Source organism: Athene cunicularia (genome assembly GCF_003259725.1).
Source record: "Athene cunicularia isolate RWA chromosome 4 unlocalized genomic scaffold, athCun1 chr4_part2, whole genome shotgun sequence".
Lineage (NCBI taxonomy): Eukaryota > Metazoa > Chordata > Aves > Strigiformes > Strigidae > Athene > Athene cunicularia.
In genome coordinates this window covers 7,588,378-7,609,438 of record NW_020799099.1, presented here as the reverse complement: position 1 = coordinate 7,609,438, position 21,061 = coordinate 7,588,378, and the positions used below count along the sequence as shown (strand labels likewise).

Below are 21,061 nucleotides of genomic sequence, written 5' to 3'. Positions count from 1 at the left end.
GTACCAAATTCATTATGTCTTTCTTTTTTTTTTTTTAAGAACTTTTAAATTTATTGATCTGCCCCTCAATTATTCTCTTTTTTACATCCCCTATTAGTACATGAGATAGCAGTGGTGAGGGGAAAGTGCCCAAATGGCCTCTCTGAAAAGTCATGACCAGGCCAAAACAACAGGTGCTTTTGTTCAGCACCCAGTGTCGGGTCCATTGCAGATCTGGTTTTAGCCAGAGGTCCTGCCCGCTCCTGCCACGGCATGGGAGGGGTGTGTGGCTGGGTGTAGAGGTTGGTTAAAAACTGGGATACAGAGAACAGGTTTTGTAAGGAACGGCTTTTATTGCATGTTTTGTATCTGTCTGGGGCACTCTTCTGGTGTAATTGAATGACCTGAAAACATGGATCTTGGGCAGTGAGTATTTAGCAAACTGGAGTTTGTGTAATTAGATTATCAGTTCTGACTCCCCGTTACCTGCTTCTGCCAGCTCTGTGCAGTGGGCAGTTGCCATGTGGTTTTGGCTTACGTGGCTTTCTGTGGGTGATCATCCCCCCACCACTTGCCACCCCCCCGAGACCCTACAGCCTGACTGCTCCTACAAAAGTGCTGGCGAACGCCTTCTCTGATTGAGGGCAGCTTTGAAGTCAAGCGCTGGAGCTCTTCTTTGTTTTGTTTTTAATAGAAGTAACTTTACTGAAGCTCTGTTTTGTGTCTGTGCTGCACTAAGAAATCCCAAACCTCGTTCTAGCAAACTGTACCAGAAAAGATCTTTTCCTGGTCTGTTTTCAGCTTAAATGCTCTTCCACAATACACTAAGCCCAGCTTTGGAGCAGGTGCGGCAGCTGTTGAGTATGTTGCATACCTGACCCCATCCACCCGGGGAGGCATGCTTGGAGTTGGACTTGATGATCCCTATGGGTCCCTTTCAAGTTGTAATATTCTATGATTCCTAAGTGCAGGTCTGCACGGGCAGGGTTTCTCTTTGGGTGCTTGGTTCACACTGCTGCATGGAGAGCAGGATGTGGTGGAGGTTTGAATACAGATCAAGAGTCAGGCTTCTGCAATGCCTGCCTTAGCTGTGTCAGGCACCAGGTTTCACTCTGACCCCTCCTCTGCTTTTTTGGACTGACAAAACTCTGTTCTTTGCTATAGCAGTGTAAATCCATCGTGATAGCCCATTACACTGGTCTTATGCAGGCTTAGCTGAAGCTGGGATTTGTTCTGTATTAATATTAATATCTGTTCTACCTAATTACTTCAGCTTTTTCTGTAATGTTGCCTCCGTATTATACCCAGCCGGCTAACCACCTCCTTGCTGCTGGAGGCTGTTCTTGATCCCATTTCTAAACAGAAGTACTTCTGCTTCATCTCTGGCTATGTTTTTTTTTTTTTTTTTTTTTTCTTTTGCCTGCTAATTGGCTGAGACCACCAGAATTTGGAGGACACAGATGTCACTGATAGTTTGCCTAGGGAGCACATTCATGCCCATCTGTTGCAGTCTAGAAGGCTGTTCATATATCCACAAGGCCTTCATTTAATTCTTGTCAGAAAGTAATGTAAATCCAGTTTACCTCAGAGGTCACAGCCAAGATTTATGCCAATGAGCCCCCTGCAATTTACACACACTGTAGTTGTATAGGATGAAAAGAAAGCCTTTCATGTTGGTGCATATTAACAAGAAAGCTTGCCTTAGGAGAGGCTTTTTGATTGAGCTTCTTCCTTATTTTAATACAGCCAATGCCAGTTGGTATATCCAGCTTTACCAAAAGAAAACATCTAGTCTTTAAGCCAGAGAAGTAAAATAAATAAATAAATAAAGCTGCTAGCAAATCGATTTTTTCTTTTTTTATTTAAACCATCTTTTCTCTTTCATGTGGCAAAGCCTCTGTGCATTGAAAAGCAAGGTAAAGGCTCTAGGAAAACACAAGCATGTGTGCATTAAAGTAGTCAAGAAACTGAATTTGCTTTCTGTGGATGATGATATTAATCACTGAAACCTTTGCTAAATTATTGTAAGCATGTTTTCTTTTTCTGGTTTGGGTTTTTTTTCCCCTTAAATTGCCAAATCTGAAAATAAAAGTCGAGTCTGTTATTTTTGACTCATGTAATGGGAAGGACCCCAGAAGGATTGTGCGCAAATCCACAGGAGGGAGAGCAGCTGAGGGTGCTGTATGATGCGCATGCTCCCTGTTACCTGCTGAAGGGAAAAATACCAGCCTCAATGTTCAGTCACTCTTCTAGGGGCAATCTCTTGCAAGATTTCAGAAAGCAAGAGGAAACAAAATAGCATAATATGGAGTGAAGATGAGACCATAACTTGATCAGCTGCAGGAGGAGGTGCAGCTAGAATGGATTCAGCACTGCCTCCGTGTCATGATTTCACCCTATCCTTATTTCACAAGAGACCATACCAGCTTAAAAAGGTCCTGCAAAAATTAGTGTAACTTCATTGACCTCAGTGAAGCCATGTGTAGATAGGCCACATTACACCACAAGCTGCTGTGTGCAGTCTTCATGTTGGGCAGTTAATTACTTGATTAGAACAAGGAAACTGGATTTCACAGAGTCAGAGGCAAGGATTCCTACCCCAGCACGCACTAACAATGCTGTCCCGCCCTGTGGTGTTGGCATGGCTAAAGGATATGGGAAAGCCTGTGGAATTAGACTGGAGGGAAAAGCTAGAAATGCAAGTGGTGCAGATATTGAATTGGAAAATAACTTAGAAATGCTCTGAAGTACTTTGGTTATTAAAATTGTTTGTAAGAGCAGGCAAAGTTGCACACAAAGATGGATCAGGGTGTGCCAACATGATTAGAAAGGGGTTTCAGAGTTGGACACCTCTGCTTCTTTAGTCCCAGTGTAGTTTGAGTTCCTTTCATTTATACAGGCTCCGCTCAGAGGGATCCTCCTCCCTTGTCTTCCTTCCTTTTCCCTACTTTGGCTTACTGGTGGATTTTACCTTGGCAAATGCTTTCAAATGTTACAGGCATGAAAATCAGTATCATTTGCACGGTATTGTAATGACCAGAGTGGTTTGGGATTAGGAGGGAGGAGAGCAAGGCATCAAAATGAAAACAGGGCTCAGATTCTAAGTTCCAGTGTAGCACTTAAAATAATTAAAATGTTTATTTGAAAGTCAAAACAGCCCTGGTCATAAATAACTATCCATTCCTCGATTGATTGTGTTGAGTCCCAACCGAGAGCTCTGGGAATAAGGTTTATTTGCTCCCTGTTGGGATTAATCCATAAATGTAGTCTCCACATGGAACTCATCAGGTCTTTGCTTCCTCTTCATTAGTCTCCCTGGAACTGGAGGGTAGCTTGAATAACATGAAAATTAGGATAATATATTTTCAGAGAGAAAAGGTCTGGCGATCTCTAATTTGTGTTTCAGGACCATAATGCTGTGGAAAATTTCCCAAATGATGTTGTCTGAGAAACCAATGCTTGTTATGCTTGCCATATTTGAAGTTTGAACGCAGCAATTATATCTTCTTTTTCTTAAAGCCTCCAAAGCTAATTGAGGTCTTAAACTAGCTAGATTGACTCCCAGCCTTCCTTCTATCCACAGCAGAACTTAAAATTCCTTTCTCTTGACAGATCTTTTCCTCTTCTAGCCCAAGGGCTCTGAAATGTCACAGTATGGCCCATTTCTGATTAAAGAGATCATTTCACTGTAGCCTACCCAATTCTGCCTTCCCTTCCTCCCTCTTGTTCTGACCTCCAGCTCCGATTAGATGGCAACCATAGAAATATACTTTCTCATCCACTGAGACCTCTGTAATTTTTTTTCATCATATTTGATGCAAGGAGTTATTTTAATCCAGGCTCCAACCAGAAAAGGCACAGATTTGATTATTTTTTTTTCTGTCATTTCTGTTTAAAAATTACATCAACCATTTAAAAACACTCTCTGCCCAGAGCTGGAGTAGAGGATCTTTCCTGTCACCAAAAATGCTTAAATCCTTAATCTGATGCAAAATTGTTCTTATTATGTGTTTTAGAAGTGGTAGCTACAACATTGGTTGGTGCATCCTTAGAGAACATTTTTGTCTGGACAGTTTTGCAGCATATGAAACTGCAGTTTTTATCTCTTCACATCTGTAGTGTCCTTAAAGTACTGTTTGTTAGGATTTAACAGCACTTTAAGTGAGCTAATTAGTAAGCATTCAGAGGGTTCTAAAGGCCTCTAGAAGTTTTTGCTGGTTTTGCCGTTCAACTTTAGTCTCAGGTCCTGCATTTACCCCAGGTCCATAAGCTGTGTGCTTGGTTATTTTCACATCCCAGCTGTCATTCAATGCTACAGCTGTCACAAAACACAACCTGCAAAGTAGCATCTGTGTAAAGGATGCTCCTATAGTTTAAAGCTCTTCGCTGCATTTTAAGCTGATTTTATGATGCAAGTCATGCCCTTAGTGATGGGTCTCAAAAGGCTATCTTCCTTCTGAGTACTAATGTACAGTTTATTGCACTTTTCTATATGGTTCCAGCACTTTGTTGTCGCTGCTGTTGTAAATCATTATTTATTAGTCTCAGTGTCCTTGCTGTTTATTCAGTTCTTTGGAAAAATGTACTTGAAAAATTTCTCGCTTGCTGACATTCATCTATCACTGTTATAGATCTGGCAGTTTCCTGGTGAGTTAAATCTTTACAATCCTAAGAAGCCAAGTGCTGTACTTCGACACTAATTTAAGCTTCCCTGCTAAGTCCCATCAGTTCTTTGTGAGCCTGGCAGTCTGTGTGGCTCACAAAGCCACGGGGCCCTCCTGCTTACAGTAAAGATCCAATGTGATCTTCCAGGCTGTAGCACTGCAGCCCTCTTAATTTTCCATGAGCGAGGTTTAAAAGACTAATTTTGGGCTCTGGACTGCAACATAGATAGATAAGTTGGAGCATGTCTGTAAGATCCCTTGGATACTCTTAATGCCATGTTATTTTTTGTAGAGGTGAGTGTCCCAGCACTTGTTTATTTTAGTGCACCTTCATCGAAAATTGTGTTTATGAACATATATTTACCAGGGCTGTGAGGTGGCAGTTGAAGGCAAGCTTTCTCCACCATGCTTCTGCATGCTCTTGAAGCAGTCTCCTCCATTCAGTCAGACTAATGTTCACAGTGGATCTGAGATAGGTGTATATGTGTGCAGCGGTTACTAGAGAGGACTCCCTAGAAAACGAGATTTTTGAGAAATCAATTACACAAAGGAATGGAGTCAGGGCCAGATGGCAGGGATGCTTCATTCCAACCTGGGAGGTACTCACGGGATGGCCGCACGCTCCTTCCCACAGGGCTGGGTAATCAGATAAATCAATTAGCAGATGTCAGGGCAGTTAATGCAGCAAGCAATGCTAGCATAGGTGTGTTACTGTGATTACAGTAAAGGGGGCTGCTTTTCTTTTCCCTGGTGGGTAACCAGCAACTGGATCCACTTTTCTAGAGCTGGCAGGGAGAGGACTCTGCTTTTCCCGAGAGTCTACTTTCTGGGTGTTGTCACCAGGTTCAGATGTCTGTCCTCGCTGACCTGGAGGTGCTTAGGGAGAGGGACCTTTGTGAACTAGGATGTGGACTAGGACCTTGTGCTGTGAGCAAATCCCGTCAGTGTGGTGGGCTCTTTTTAGAATGATCTTTGTCAGTGACAGTTCAGCCCCGTCTCCTGGGTGGATTTTGGACCATGCTGTAGCTGTGTCACCAGCCCTGTCTCTGACTCTGTCTCCTTTTGCTCCTGATGGCAACCCCTAAACGGGCCCTGTGCCTGGTCCATCCCTTTGCCATGCAGGGGGCGATCCCAGCACCCTGTTACCAGCCCCCAGCTATGCTCACCTGGCTCAAACCCTGTGGGATGGTGCCCTGCATGGAGTGGCCCTGTTTGCTCTTACTTGGAGCTTAAAAAGATGGAGAACCCTTTCTGGGTTCCCCTTCTGTTTTGTTTCTCAATGTCCTTTACCAGGCTGCAGAGAGAAGCACTAGGAGAGGCTTTCAGCTATAAATTCTGCATTTGTGGCTTTCTTTTAACTTTGCCATGCTTAGAAGTTGTATTCTTGGACTGTGTCAATACCTGTGTGTGCACCTGTTTTCTGAGAACACCTCTAAATCCTCTGCCAGGAAGGCAATTATAATAAAAAGTGATTGGAGAAAAGGAAAATAGAAATATCAGCTTGGGCAGAGCTATAAAGGGGAGGGAAAACAGCAGAAATGCAGGAACTGAACCTTGAATGCAGACTTTAACCTGCTCTCATTATAAGAACTCTGACCTGTATTGTATATTTTATTTGATTGTTTTTCCTGGTGGGTTAATTTTTTAACAGCTTTCTGAGCACAGAGTTGGTTGGCTGAGAGTTGCAACCACAGCAATGAAACCTGTGCTGTTCCTCAGAGCATTTTTTCACTATATGGGCTTCTTATTCATTCTTACAGTAAACATCTCACAGACCCTGACAAACTTGACTTCACAGCACCTGAGGTTTCTAGCTGTCCATTGAGAAGCCTAGCAAACAGACCTGATCTCAGATGGTATCTCTGTTCTGCTCTCTTGTATGTGACGAGGAGAAATGAGGCACAGCTTGCATGACTTGACATAAACAGCAGACCTAAGAACTGAAGCTAGCTCCTTAGTCCGACACTGTACTCTTGAGATTCCCTATATAGGGAGTTGGACTTGATGATCCTTAGGGATCTCTTCCAGCTCAAGATATTCTAAGATTCTATTCTGTGGCTAATTCTTACTAGAGGATGGCTTGTACCCTTCAGAATGTGAAGACTACAGTCTGCTTTTGCAGCTGGTCACATACTGTGCCAGGACCTTCTTGTGTTGTGCTCTGGGGTGCAGCGGGAGTAGAAGGAAGTCCTGCTGAGGTGCTCCCCTGTGTTGGTTGCACAGAAAGGATCGACGCCAGTAAAACACCACTGTGATCACAAAGCCAAGCCTCAGATGCTAGAAAATGTTGTGCGTTTAAGTGTTAGTCTTGCCTTTTATCCATGGCTCTGCATCTAGCTGATCTTTTGCTTGTCTACCCTGCTGTCTAGTTGTGCCTGTGCTCCTGCCCTTAGCCTTCCTTTTTTGGCTAGTTTTTAAATTTCTTCTTTTTCTGGTGTTTGTCTGCAGAGTCATTCACAACCCCACTGACCACCTCCTGCCTCCAGGCTCTTTGCTGATGAATCCCATCTTTTGCCCTGTTCCACCTGCCCTTCCACGACAGGCTCTCTGATCCTCTCTGCTTTCGCATGAGTGCATCTCTTTTGCCCTCTGCTTTTCAATCTGGCAGCTTGCTCTTACTTGGTGCTGTTGAGAAAACAGACTATCTGTCACCAGCACTGGGATCCAGTGATCCCAGAGCTGCAACAGAAAGGAAAAAAAAAAAAGTCTGGAAATTTGGTTGCTAAAATGTAAGTAATTTCTTCTAGTCAGCAGAACAAACTGTGTCTGTATGTGTGTCCCTTTGCACTCCCCTTCCTCCTTCATAGCCTTACCGTTTCCCCAATTTCAGAAATGTTTTCACAGAGGTTATTTCTGACTATATTGCTTCAAACTGTGGGAGTAGTTTGTGAGTGAGACCATCACCAAACTGGTGGAAAAAACCCAAAGTATTTCTTTCATGCTTCAGTTTTGAAAGCTGCTCAACTGTTTCGGCAGATGCTGAGCAGATACCTAGGATGGAAATGGTTGGGTTTTTAATTCATCACCATTGGCAATGTCCTAAGCTCCTGAAGGGCTTGCAGTGGAAAAATTATAGCAGACCAGACAGCCAGGTGAATGTACAGAGAGCCAGCCTTGGATAGAACCAGTTCAAGCAGACACTGACAGACCTCTGCTACTAGGGACTTCCCCCCAAATTACTGTAGGAACTGGAAAGGTTTTAGCATTGGTACACTCCACATGATGTGCAAGTTGCAGAGCCCACACCTGGCTGCTAACCGTTGATCTCCTCGGCCCTGAGCTGTGGGTGTCCCTGGCCTAAAGGATGCTTGGCAGCACCCAGGCAATGCTGGTGCCAGCAGCGCTTCCTGAGTTTGGGGGCACAAGGTGGGCAGCCTGGGGAGGCAGAGGGATGGTGTGGGAGGTGGGAAATGGAGGTTATCAGATTTGGAAAGGTTCCTGAGAGCTGATCTGATTGTGGGAGACCTGGCTGTGACGAAGCCAAGCCTTGTGTGTTTAAGATGGTCGAAAGCCCCAGTCCTTTCTGTCTGTCGCAGAGCTGGTGAAGCTGTGATCAACTGCAGCACTTGTCCTGCAGGCCTGTGGCTTTGAGCTAGGTGAGTTCCTGCTGCATGCTGCAGCATCAGCAAAAAGTCTTTTCGTTCTGGCAGGCTCCTTCAAAAACTATTTTTGCTCCACTGCCTAGAGCACCGTGTTTTGTGGCAGGAGCCAGGCTAGCGTGAGAGGAGGTGAGGAAGCAATGTGCTCCCATGGCCCAGGGTAAAAGAGAGGGCCCCTGTGGTCTGGTAAACGCACGCAGCCTCCTCCACGAGTTCAGAGCACGCACGGCTCTGCCATTCAATCCAGGCTAACAGTGTGCGACAGCCTGAGCCTCCCAGGTGCAAAGGGCTTCGGCACAGCCTGGCTAGTCACTTCCCTGCTTGGGATTTCACAGCTCCATTGAAGAGCCCGTCCTTTCTCCCTGGCACCTCGGAGATGTTCGCTTCACACAGTTCGTCACCGAGACCCTGCAGTAATTTCACACACTCCTCTAATAAAGTCCTCCGAGGCTGTCATGTATTTTCATGTATTTCCCCTATTATTTCTCCCTGCTTGAGCCTTTCAGATAATTGATGATACTTTAGTTAATCATTTTCCCCCTCCTTTGTTCGCCAGGTACCTCAGCCTTGAAGGGATCCTTTTCATTTAGAATCCGTGTCTTCTCTTAAGTAATTGATCACTGTGCACCCGGGGACACCCAGTTCACAGCCGAGTGGGATCAGCCTTCATGAATAATCAAAATGCCGTGGCCACACTGCTGGAGGAGTGCAAGCGAGCTCTGGACACACTCCTTTTGGCGAAGGCTGACACAGGCGAGGAAGATGAGCGAGAATACTGTCAGTGCCAAGGTGAGGACCCCCAGGAGAGGTGGCAGGACCACAGCAGCAACTGCTGGTCTTCAGCCCTGCCCTATTTTTCTTCTCCTGGCAGATGATTGTCAAGAGATGCCTGGATTTCGAGGCCATGAATGGGATGCAGGCTACAGGCAGGCAGAGAAAGAAGTCCACTTTGTTGCAGTGAATTGCTGTCAGTTCTAATTTTAGGCTTCAGTAAACATGAGGCTGTAAGGAACAGTTTAGTTTGGGAAGAACAATGCCCAAAAGTTTGCTGATGCACATAAATTTCAGTTATTAAAAAAAAAAGGAAAGAAAAAAAAGGATGCAACTTTTGAATAAGGGCACATATTTCCTCTCCTTTCATAGGAACTGGGGGAGGGCCTTTTCTGTTTGTCAGCTTCTCCTAATATATTAAAGAGCTCATTGCCTGAATCTTTATCTTGTAAAATGTGCGTGACCTCTATAAGTGGTGTCCAAAGAAAAAAAACTTGCAGTATCCCTCTTGAAAGGAAAATCCATGCCAGCTAATGGCTGGAATAAATAACTGGGAAAGGAGGCATTATTTAGTAAGAGCTGTAATAGAAGTGTTCTTCATTTGTTTTAATGCTGGCATTACCTGCTGGAAACCAGCATTTATTTTGTTATTGCCATGGTGCTTTGAGAATTGTTTGTAAAAAATTTAAAAAAAAAATTAATTCCAGTGGAAATCCAATTCATGTCAGATGTAAAAAGATGTAATGCATGGTTCAGTTTTCTCTAGGTTCAGACTTTCAGAGGGCTGCGTGACTTCATTACCACAGCTTATTTATCCATGAAATAAAAGCCGCATTCGAATTTCTGAATTTGTTTGAGTTACACCACTTTGGTACAGGGTAGGGAGGTTATGTACTCCTTTCTGCCACACAGAAAAATAACTTCAGCAAGTACAGAAGGATATAGTAAAGGAAGAAGGTGAAATTTTTTGGGAGGAAAAACAAAGCCATTAGCAAAAAATCACCAAAAAGCTCTTTATGTGGATCTTTTCCTTTGCATGACTCATCTGCAGTAATGTCCTTTTTCCAGTTTAGTGTTAATAATGTTTAGTTTTGCTTTGCATGAATGACTCGGCCGTAACGTTAATTTGATCTTTAAAATCCTTTGTTTGTCTCTGAGCACAGAGCCGTTGAGAATATGTTTTTCTGACCAACCCTGTTCTTGCTGGGAGGTCAGCTGCCTTTTTCTGAAGCACCTAAGTCTGTTTGAGGTGGAGAATGGCATATAGGTTTCTGTTATGGATACTGGAAGACTTTTCTCTTCTTTTTTTTTTGTTTTCAGCAAAGGGTACTTTGTTTCTTCATCGAAAAATTCTTTTAAGTTTTATTATGGCTCCTTAGAATAGGCTCTTGAACTCCTAATCAGGTAGCGCTTTTTTTCCCCCTCACGTTCCTCCCTCCTTTTCTCCTATTAAATACCACAGAGTATGAGAAATAATCAGTTTAGTTCCAGATAAGGTAAATCAGTGCCCTTATAATCACTTGATTAGACATGGTCCTTCAGGTAAACTGCTTCAGGAAATGGGCGATCAGCGCCTGAAGTGATGCTCGGTCTTTTCCGAGGACCGTGTTCCCATCAGCTGAAAGAAAAATACCCAGCAGCGGGGCGGTGACAGCAACATTAATAATTGCTGGGGCTCTCTGCCCAGCGAAGGCAGGGCCTCGCAGGTCAGCCAGCTCTCAGCTTTCGGGGGAACCTTCCTGCTAGAGGGAGTTGCTTTGCCCCCTTCTCCTCCCACAGCTGCCTTTGTTCACCCCAGCGTTCTCAGACCAGGCACAGGAGGAACTGAAAGCCATATACCTATAAATGGAGGGAAGAGGGGAGAGGAGGAGTGCACCCTCATCTCTCTTTAGTTGAGGGGGCAGGAGGGGTAGTAGGTGGGTATGGATTGCTTTTTCGTTTCTTTTAAGGCCAGAAATTGTTCCAATCAACTTCTGTGCCAGTTCAATGTCAATTTATGAATTTATATCGCCTGCAGTGAGAACAGTTATTGACGAGAACAGCTATCTGTGACACAAGTAAGCTCTCATCCTGTAAATTGGATTATAGCTGCAAGCTGCAGGACTGTTCACACAAGCTCCCCAACTGGTTGGTGTGGTTCTAGTGGATGTTCTTGTGATACAGCATCATTTTATTGTCATTAACACACTAATTGTGTTTATTTCTATGTGGTGACAACTAGATGTCACAGCAAGACTCTAAGCAGTATCCTGTTAGGCTCACACAAGTGTCCAACCCCAAAGATGACTAAAGGCTCCTAGATTGCCAAATCCTTCTGAAAATGTTAGCCTGATTTCCATTTCTAACCAGCTCTGCAGAGGTGACTGCTGAGGATGCCTCTTTAAAAATCAAAGTTCAATATTAAAGAATTTGGCCATATTCTTTGTTCTTTAGTGCATCATGTAAGAGGGGGATTAAGGTTTAATTAAGGATATCATAGAAAACAGGAACAAGAGGACAGCAGTAATGGCAGAGGATACCAGCTTCCACATTATCCCACTGATTATTTTCATAGTTGCTGACACTTATTCTTTCCTGTTTCAGTGCAGTTAAGTAAGCATGAGTTTGTGTTGGAAAGACAGAAGAAGGTAGAGAAGGAGATAGTAAAGCTGTCTGTGGTAAGCATCCTATTTCTCTAGATCCCTCCCCAAAAAGTCAAATGATAAAGTTCTTTGTCTGTCATTTTGCGTTCCTTGTGATGAGATGAGTATCCCTCCTCCTGCACTGATTTTGCAGTGAGAGATGTGAGGGTGGGAGCACGACCTCCTCTTCCCTCCAGCTCTGCCGCTTGACCCCCTTGCCACAGTGTGGAGGGCTGACCCCCTCCAAACACCAATTCAGAAGGGCTGCACCTGAACTGGGATGTGTAATGGGAAGCGTATCCAGAGCTACAGCAACAAGTGAGAAGATGCGGGTTGGAAAAAGTGGTATCTTTTTAAGGGTGACTTTTTGGAAAAAGGACCTTAAATATCTGGCTACCCGCTTTTTCCTAGGAAAAACATGCCAGTGGATGTGCTGTAATATGAGCATGAAATAGACTTTTTATGTAGTGAATTTTCTACAGTCATCCGTAAAGGACCGATTAAAAAAATATGTACTATATGTTTATTGCATCGCCTTATAAAAGCAATGATGGTCTCTGAGCAGGGTTTTTTTCTGGGGATTAATGGCCAGAAGGGGGTAGATCTGCAGCTGATGATCACTATTAACCCCATCTGGTCAATAATCCTTGTTAATCCACTTTTATTGGCCAGAGAGTCTGCCCAGCCGAGTGGTTAGCACAGCACAGCACGCTTGGGCTCCAGCTTCACCCTTGTTTGAAGGAAAATTAAAATGTGGACTGTAGCTGAAAGGAAAGGACAAATCCAAGCTTGGCTCTCTAACTGTGTGCTTCTACTAGCAATTGCATCCTTAGTTGTGTCAGGTTGGAGATCCAACCGAAGCCAATGGTTAAATGGGAGGTGAAAGGCCAACCTGTGGAGGGAGCAGGGGCAAACTAAACTCTTGCCTTGTGAGCTCTGGCACATCACTGGAGTATCAGGGGCCAGGCATGGGAGTTGGGAGTACTTTGCCCTCATCCAAAAGGAAAATCTTCCTTTTGACTTCTTTGTGCTTGGCCTTTGCAGCTGGGAGGGAAGCTGTGCTTTGAGTAGGTATTGGAAACCCTTGGGTGAAAGGTGTGAGGACTGGGGTTTCTGTGCGGCTCCATGTGCCTGGGTAGGAGCATGCCTGGACCAAGGGCATCGTGTCCTTTTAACTTCTGTTGCAATCTGCTTCAAAGGTGAGTCAGCTTGAAACAGGGTATGTCATAGCAAAGCTTCTGCTGGCATCTGCCATGCATCTGTGGGCGCTGCCATGTTAATCACATTTCTCAGGCATGTAGCTTAAAGCATTCTGCTTATATCTTGCTATAGCAGTGAGCTCTCTTATGCTGAGGGAAATTGTGTCCTGTAGTCTACAACTACTGCTTTGAGATCAGGTTGAGTAACTCAAGCCAACAACTTATTTTTTACTGAATTATCAGTCAAATAATTCTCAAGACTGTATGCTTGTTATTCCTTATATCCCTTTAGATCTTTGTCTAATTGCTTTATATGGTCCAGGTTTATCTCCCAGTTTGGATGCAGTTTTTCAAGCTGGCTCTGCCACTGTCACCAGCAAGCCCTGAGCAAGAGGGACAGTGTGTAGAGATTCAGTATGTGGCTTCCTTGGTCTTATGTATTTGTTTTGTTGACTCAGTTGTCTCCTGTCCCTTCTATGGGAAACTGCATTTCACCATTTATTCCACCCATTGTTGGTCGTGCGGTGTCGTTGCTGGGGTCAGTGGGATTGATGTTGATTATGTATAATCTGACTTGTTCGTACCCCCAGCGCTCACCCATGTACTGACCCTTTTGTATCAAATACAATTTGGTTATTGGTTCATCTTTATGCTGGATGTGTCCTTTATGCTAGGCCTGATAATTGGCAAAACAGACAGGTCTTCTGTGCTGTTGGCCCCATTTGCTCTGCCAGGGTCCTCTCCTTACAGGGGGGAACAGGTTTCCTCCTGTCTCTTAGAGTAGCTCTTCACACCCAGCCATCCACCAGTCAGTGTGACTTCCTGATAAAAGCCTTTTTAATGGCTGACAGCTCCCATTTACCTGGAGGGCAGAGCAGCCAAGGGTAACCGATAATGGTCAAGCTCATCTTCCCTCCCAATGAGGTTGGTGGCAAGAGCTAAGAGCTGGTAGCAACTGGGAGAAGGTCCGAGGGGGAGGGGAGGTATGCTTTTTACACGGTAGGTGCTCTGTTGTAAGTGTTGTGCCTGAACTCGCTGCAATATCTTTACCTGCTCTTTGACCTTTTCAGCTTTGCTTCCTGAGGACTTGAAAACCCTTCTGGAAGAGGCAAAGGAAATGAAGTGGCCCTTTGTGCCGGAGAAGTGGCAATACAAACAAGACCTTGGCCCAGAAGACAAAACAAACCTGCAAGATATGATCAGCGCAAGGCTTCCTGATTTGCTGGTATGAAGTTCAACACATCTGTTGTGTAAAATGTCCCACTGAGGGGTACACAGACCTTTGGTAGGTAGTATCACCTGTGGGTTCAGGGGCTTATTTTTCTGCATGGTGGCAGCAGCAGGTGAGGAACTGCTTGGCAAAGAGAGGTGAGTGAGTCTGCATTGGGATGGGACTGCTCACAGAGGCCAAAGGGCCAAAGTGGAGATGTGACTTTTATTTGTTTCAGTCCTCAGACAAGAGAGGGACCCAAGAACTACATACAGCTTCGATTTTTTTCATTAAAGATGCTTTAAAGCAACATGTGTGAATCACAGTTTCCTCCTCTTTGTGAGACAGCTCATCTGCATGTCATCACTGCATCTTCCAAGGGAAGGAAAGTCCTGCCCTCTGCTGCCACTGCAACCCAGCCAGGGTTGTGAGATCAGTGGGAGCTCTGCCTCGGCGTTAGGCTTCTGCTCTGCTGGCTATGTAGTTTGCAGCAGATGGATGTGCAACACCACAAAAGGCTGTTGGTTTGAGGTCTTGCTGGTACCTGCAGTTTTATGTGGTTTTTACTCGATGCAGAAAAGATAAAATGGATTCATAGGATAAAGTTTTGAGTGTGTCCAGGCATTTGACTGCTGCTGTGAAAAATAAAAAGTGCCTAGATAGTAATGATAAAAGACATTGCAGAGTGGAGGGCATTGTCACTGCCTTGTCTATAAGTGATCCTAGAGGTATATAGGGATTGTCCGTGCACTGAGCACCTTGCAGAACAACCACCTCATTCACTGAAGCATGCAGTGATGACTTGGACTGTATTTATGCTGTTTCTGCTCATTTTCATGCTCAGTCCATGCTAGTTTGGGCACGTGCTTTGTCCATTGGTTTCACAGGGCAGTTCTGTTTCTGTTTCCAGTAAGGTAATGTTTACCTCTTCCCTGAAGAACTGGTATTATAATAAAACTAAAATGCTGAATGTTTACATAAAGTTTAAAAATCCCCATGAATTTGAAAAGAATGCTGCACCTTGTTTAATTCAGCACTGCTAGGAGGTAATGAGGATTACTCACTTTAGTAGGGCTTGCACAATTCATCACCTGCTTCTCTTTTTTTCAAGAAAATTACTTGATAGGATTATTTTGAGGACCAAAGTTGGCCAAAACCTAGGCAGGAAAGGCAAGAATTTAATGTGACTTCTCCTGCGAGTAAAGGATACTTGGCTGTGTAAGGAGCTGCAGGATCCAAACGGTGCTTGGCGATCCCATCCTGTAAGGGAATGAGTTTGAGCTTAAAGATTAGAAAGCAGTGAGAAATTTAGGTTGCTTTTTGCTTTTCTGATTTTCTCAGAGGCATGTCAGATGTGACTTGTAGCAAATAGAGGACTCCCTTTTCAATGGTAAACATAATACCTAGGCTAATAAGTATCCCTTTGGCAGGATAGACATAAAATAAAGATGAGGTTTGTGAGGGTTTGGGAGTTTTTTTCCTTAATGTGGTGCATGTCTGAAGCCAACACAGTCCCATTTCTCATGGGAAGGCGCAGTCTGGCGTGAAAATCTGGGGTTTGGGGCAAGGAGGTCTGGTCCTGCTGAAATCCCAGCTGCAAAGCTGCTCTTAACTCCAAGGTGGCCAGGAGATTTCACCTGCTTCAGAGAGAGCCCTGCCCAAGTAAGCCCAGCAAGTTTTGTTTGAGAATGACGATTACTTTGAATAGCACTGAGCAATGAGAAGCTCAGAAGAGCCAACTGCAGGGCTGGGAGGTGTCAGCCCTGCATCCCCTCACCAGCATCCCACATTGCAGGGATCCTGAATTTGCTGGGGGGGCGGGGAGCGGCTGCTTCTTGGGTATTTATTTTCTTTTTCTCTTTGGTGTGTGTGGCCTTAGACAGAAATTTATGGCAGAGGTTGACCTCCTTTACAATCCCCACGCAGTGCTCTAACTTTGGAGCGTTTGTCTGATCTCTCCCAGGATAAACACCTGCAGTAAACTCCCTGAGAGACCTGGCTAGATGGGAGATTAATGTGGCTGTAATAGTGGAGCAGTGTTTGCAGCATTATGCCCTCTCCCCAGGTAGATGGATCTTTTCTGAGATGATACCAATTATTTATTGCTGAAACATCTGTTGATAACTGCAGCTGCCCTTGTTAAACAAAGCATATCATGGGGTCATAGACTATAGGGACCTAAAATCCTACCGCATGCTAGTTTTAGACTATTCACTGACACCCCCTGAAGTCCATTGGTTACTGTTGTCTTCAATGTTTCATCCTGTGGTTGAAAATACTTTGTAAACGTTGTGCTGCCTTTCCCCATGTGCTTTGAAGTATTATTTCATCTTCATCGGTAATTTATATTCCAGTGCCATTGTACCATGGGAAAAAGGGAAAACCTTTTTTGTTTTCCATTTAATTGTAGATAGACTGACATTTTGACCTGTATTATTAGTATTAGTCAGGAAAAGGGATTTTTTTCCCCTTCATCCATTCCTTCCCCCCCTTCTTTTTTTTCTTTTTTAATAAAATTTCAAGGCAGAGCAAAGGCTGCTTCAGTTCTTTGAATAAAAAGCTGGGGGGGAAATGAGGCTGAAGAGAAATGATTACAGTGTGATGAGGAAAGATAAAAGTCTGAGCAACTTTTTTCTTCTTTTTTTTTTTTTTTTTTTTTTGGCATGAGGGACAGAAGATTAATTTAATTCCCTGGAGGAAAAAAAATAAGTCTTTGTCGATTTATTGTTCAGAAAAACCTTTAAATTTTTTCATCTCTGTTTATTTTAATTTGCCATGCTTAGAATAAGCTCATAAACCGTAATTCATTACATTTAAAAAGTGCTTTGAGATCCATGAATGAAAGGCACTTCATTACCATAACACACTGGTGGTGTTACAAGCAGACAGAGCTGGCTACCAGGGCTCACCATGAGGATGTTTTACACTGTGAGTAGGCTGAAAAGCTCCATGAGACCCACACAGTGAGTAAGCGGATTAGGCTTTGGCTTCAAGAGTTTGCCTTAGTGTTGCACTTTAAAAAGTGGGATACCCATTGCTGGCGGCTGCATGCTACTCTGACACATCAAGAAGGCAAAGCCACCTGCACCTGCAGCCTTTTAGAGTGCTCTTCTTCAACTTTGCTGTGGGATGCTCATTACTTCTGCACACTGGCTAAAGCAGTAGGCATGGCAAAACTGGCTGGGGGGGACAGGGGATTGCAGCAAGCCAGGCTTTCCTTGGAGCTCTTTTGCTGCAGCCTCCGTTCAATGGGAACCATGCTGCTGTTGGAGCAGGGCTCAGGGCAGATTCTGGCAATATACGCAAACTTTCCTTTTTTTTTCCCCCCTCTGTCCACTACATGAAATTGCTGAACCTCCCTAGGGATTTTAAGGCAACAGATTTACTGTAATCCTTGAGGCAAACCAGCCCTCCTTTGCATCTTACAGAAGGTGGGGTGTTTTGAGTTTGGTTTGGTTTGTTGGTTTTTATTTCCTTGCTGGGGATTCACCAACCAATACAAAGGCCACCCCAGTTCAACAAGCTCAAGATACTGTTTTGCACATTTTTCTAGCAGGTTCTAAGAGAGCCTCCCTGTCAGCTGCCATCGGTTAGCAATCCAAGCCCATCCTTCAGCCCTCATCTCAGCCTGAATGCCCCTTTAGTGGGAGTCTGCACTAAGGCTTGAATGGCAATAACCAACATCAGTATCCAAAGTAAAAACTGGGAAGCACTGGGATTTTTGTTTTTAACAAACCAAAGCAAAATCAGAATGGTAACAGCATCGATCCTTGCTGACAAGAATAAATAAGGAGGGATTACTTTTTCTCTCTAAATATTATACCATATGCGCTGCAGAGCTCGGACTGGGGCTGCAGACCCAAAAGGGCGGCTTCCAGGGGTTACCCTTCCTGCAGATCTTTGCTATTCCAAGGGATGGAAATAGCCTCATGCTCAGTGACCAGCCAATAGAGGGCAACATGCCCATGTACACGTAGGCTTTGATCCCACAAACCCTGTTGTGGGTTTCACTGAAGGACAACTCAATGCACAGAAGTATTTCTCCTGTGGGATGCTTCATGGCACATTAATATTTTAATTATTTTTTTGAAAGATCAAAGTCCGTTTGAAAACCCACTGTAATGATGTGGGGGTTGTCTTCATTTTTATCATATGTACCAACAGTTCCTGCATCCAGGCTCAGGCATTCATCCATGACCAGGACCTTCTGGGATAGGTACAGTGTGAATACAAAAGGAAAAGCCCCCAAGAGTAGGGCTCCTGCACGTCCCTCTGCACCTGCTGTAGGGAGCTGTGCAGGCTGACCCTTGCTCCATGCTGTGGATAGGGGAGTGTGGATCCTGGCACAGAATCTCATGGGACTTAATGGGAATATTGAAAAGAGAAGAAAATAAGGCTCTGCAGTCCTTGCCTGGGCCTTGGCTAATTACGTGCTGATGGATTGCCATTAGGGAAACCATTCTGAGGGACATGCCCTAACTACCCTTAGGTGTGTGTGTGTGGCACTTAAGAGCTGGTGGCCTTTGAAAAAGAACTAAAGAGGGGGCTGAGGATTTAGTTTTCTCCTCCTTCCAACTGTTGGTGTGGTAACAGGAGAATTAAAGCCCTAAAACGTAGCCCTGGGATCTTGGTTGTTCAGGCTGACCTTTTGCTACCTGCCTCATAAGAACTCTTCTTGGGTGATCCCAGTGAAATGGAGAGTGATGTAAGTGAGAATTCAGCCTAAGAGGGAATCTGTGGCACCCCAGCCTCCCTTATGCTGTCACTGACACTTAGCTATTTTTAAGTATTAAAATATCCCCTTCAACATAGTATTTTAATGTACCACGGGGAATCACCACAATAGTTTATAAATAGTCTAGAGCTTGAGCACAGCAGGACAAATCAGGGCCACAAAATGATTGTTGCACCTATCCTTGTTAATAATTAAGAACAGGTACTCCTGCAGATGATTGTGGTCCCCCAAGCCCCTGCTGCCTTGTCAGATACATGAGGCCCCCAGGAACTCACCCTTGAGGAGCTTCCTCAGCACTTTAAAGGGGTTCTGCTTCTGTCCTCACCCCAAAATGCTGCTGTACAGTACCCTGAGCTGCCTGTTGCTTTCATCCCTCCTGAGACCACTCAAGTTCATCACGCAGATGGTTCTTCCACTTTCTCCCACGGGTAGGTGCACTCTCTTCATTACGGCTACCCTGTGCTGTGAGCTGCATGCCAGCAGCAGCTTGGTCAGGGATGGTGCCTTCTCTACATTGTGTTGATGGAATGTGGGAAGCCCTTTCTATCCTGCAAGGGATGGAGCTGGTCCTGCCAGCGGGACTCTCCAGGCACTGCTCTGCTGGAGCTCTGCATCCTGCAAACAGCAATGACTCTCAACTAGAGAGTGGAAACAGAGAGTAGCATGTGGAACATCCCAATAGCAGTAAAATGAAATCAGGGGCCAGTTAAACTGCAAAAAAGGGGGGCTCTTGAGAAAAGCAGGAGTTACTCTCCCTCTCATTCTTTCTTAGTTGGTAAAGCAAGATGTGGTCAGTTGTAAAAAAATGACCCATTCTGTGGTGTTTTGAGCTGCTAATTATGGATCTAAAGCTGCTCCCACTGAATAACACCCAACTCTCCATTGGCTTCAGGATGAATAACCTGAGCTAATTAACAGTTTCAGAAGCTCAAGCCATTAAACGGGATTCTCCTCTGCCCTGAGCAGAGGAAAGTGTCCAGGAGCTGCTTATTCCTCAGTCTGCAGCTATTTACTCTGTGACGACTGTCCTGTGTTTTGAGTGTATCCGTCTGCACCTCATGGACATGCTTTCTTCTGCCCATCACAGAGGTGATAGGAAGCTTAATTCCTTGTTATTTGTCTAGTGGGCTCTGATTGCCAGTTGAAAGGCAGAGACTGATAGAGAAGTCCTGTGCGGTGACAGCAGCTTTGGTCTCTTGGAAAGACAGGCTTTGCTAACAGTGTGTGGGGTAAAAGGGTGAAAGACTCCAGCCAAATCCATTGGTGTTGTGACTCTGTGTTTAATCTGACAGGGGACAAATGTAGAGGGAAAGAAAACCGGGCAATTTGTTAGGGTTCAGTGAAGTGCTAACTAGGAACAGCTCTTGGGAGAGAACTGAAGCACCTGGAAGTACATGCCACTGAAACTCCTGCCCTGTGCACAGGATTAGAAATTCTTTGTTGTCTGCTCTTAGTTTTGGGGGTGTTTTTTAAAGTTTTTAAACTGCAACTGCAGTTACAAAAGAAACAAAGACTGAAGCAGTCTGAGAGGAATGGTTATAAGCAAACACAGAAATCCAGAGTGTCTGCAAAACTGTGGGTACACTCTGCAAATGAAATGATTCCTGTCCCTGCTTTCTAACCTCTCTGCTTGCAGCGGCATTTTTCCAAAGGGGACCCTCCTGAGCCTGCAAGCTGGGGAGGGGGGGTTGCCTTCAGGATCTTTGCTTTATAAAGAGGGCAGAGAGAGTGGATTAAATCAATATTTCATTTATTTGGGCTTGTAATTCTTCTTACATCAGCTGCCACATAAAGATTTTCCCCTATTTTCTTCCCCTCCTCGTCGTCCTCATTTACTATGCACCAATAATTTCCCTTTGACGCTTTCCTGCCAGTCCTAGTGCCAGATGGCCCTGGTTCTGAGCTTCTCCCCTCTCTTGGGAGCAGCCCCCATTGTCAATGCAAAGGAGGCGTTGTGGCTTTGAACCCAAAGCTGGGACCCAAACTTCAGCCCCGGCATGAGGAGGAGCTAACCCACTAATGCAGGAAACCATGCAAACAGCACACCCTCCCACTCATTGCCATTAAGGAAAAAAACCCTTCACTAAAGGCTGTTTTGCATTTTCCCCAATGGTCCATGTATAGAAATCTGGTGCAAATTTAATTCTCTCACCACCTGATTCCACTTCCCAGCCGTGAGGTTCCCTTTGTGTCATAAACTCAATTAGACATATGCATTTCACATCGTGGACACAGATGTGAAAACAAAGTGTGCACGTACCCCTCTCCCCCTCTCCCCCTCCT

At 44.6% G+C, this 21,061-nt stretch overlaps 1 protein-coding gene across 1 annotated transcript in view; it reads left to right on the top strand.

Moving 5' to 3' along the window:
• The window catches only part of ALPK1 (alpha kinase 1), a 48,676-nt gene that overhangs the window by 8,518 nt on the left and 19,097 nt on the right, over nucleotides 1-21,061 (top strand). Inside the window, exons 2-3 of the mRNA XM_026848188.1 lie at nucleotides 8,799-9,031; nucleotides 13,904-14,058. Coding sequence (XP_026703989.1) covers nucleotides 8,911-9,031; nucleotides 13,904-14,058 — 276 coding nt within the window. The 5' untranslated portion in view covers nucleotides 8,799-8,910. The remainder of the gene's footprint in view (nucleotides 1-8,798; nucleotides 9,032-13,903; nucleotides 14,059-21,061) is intronic.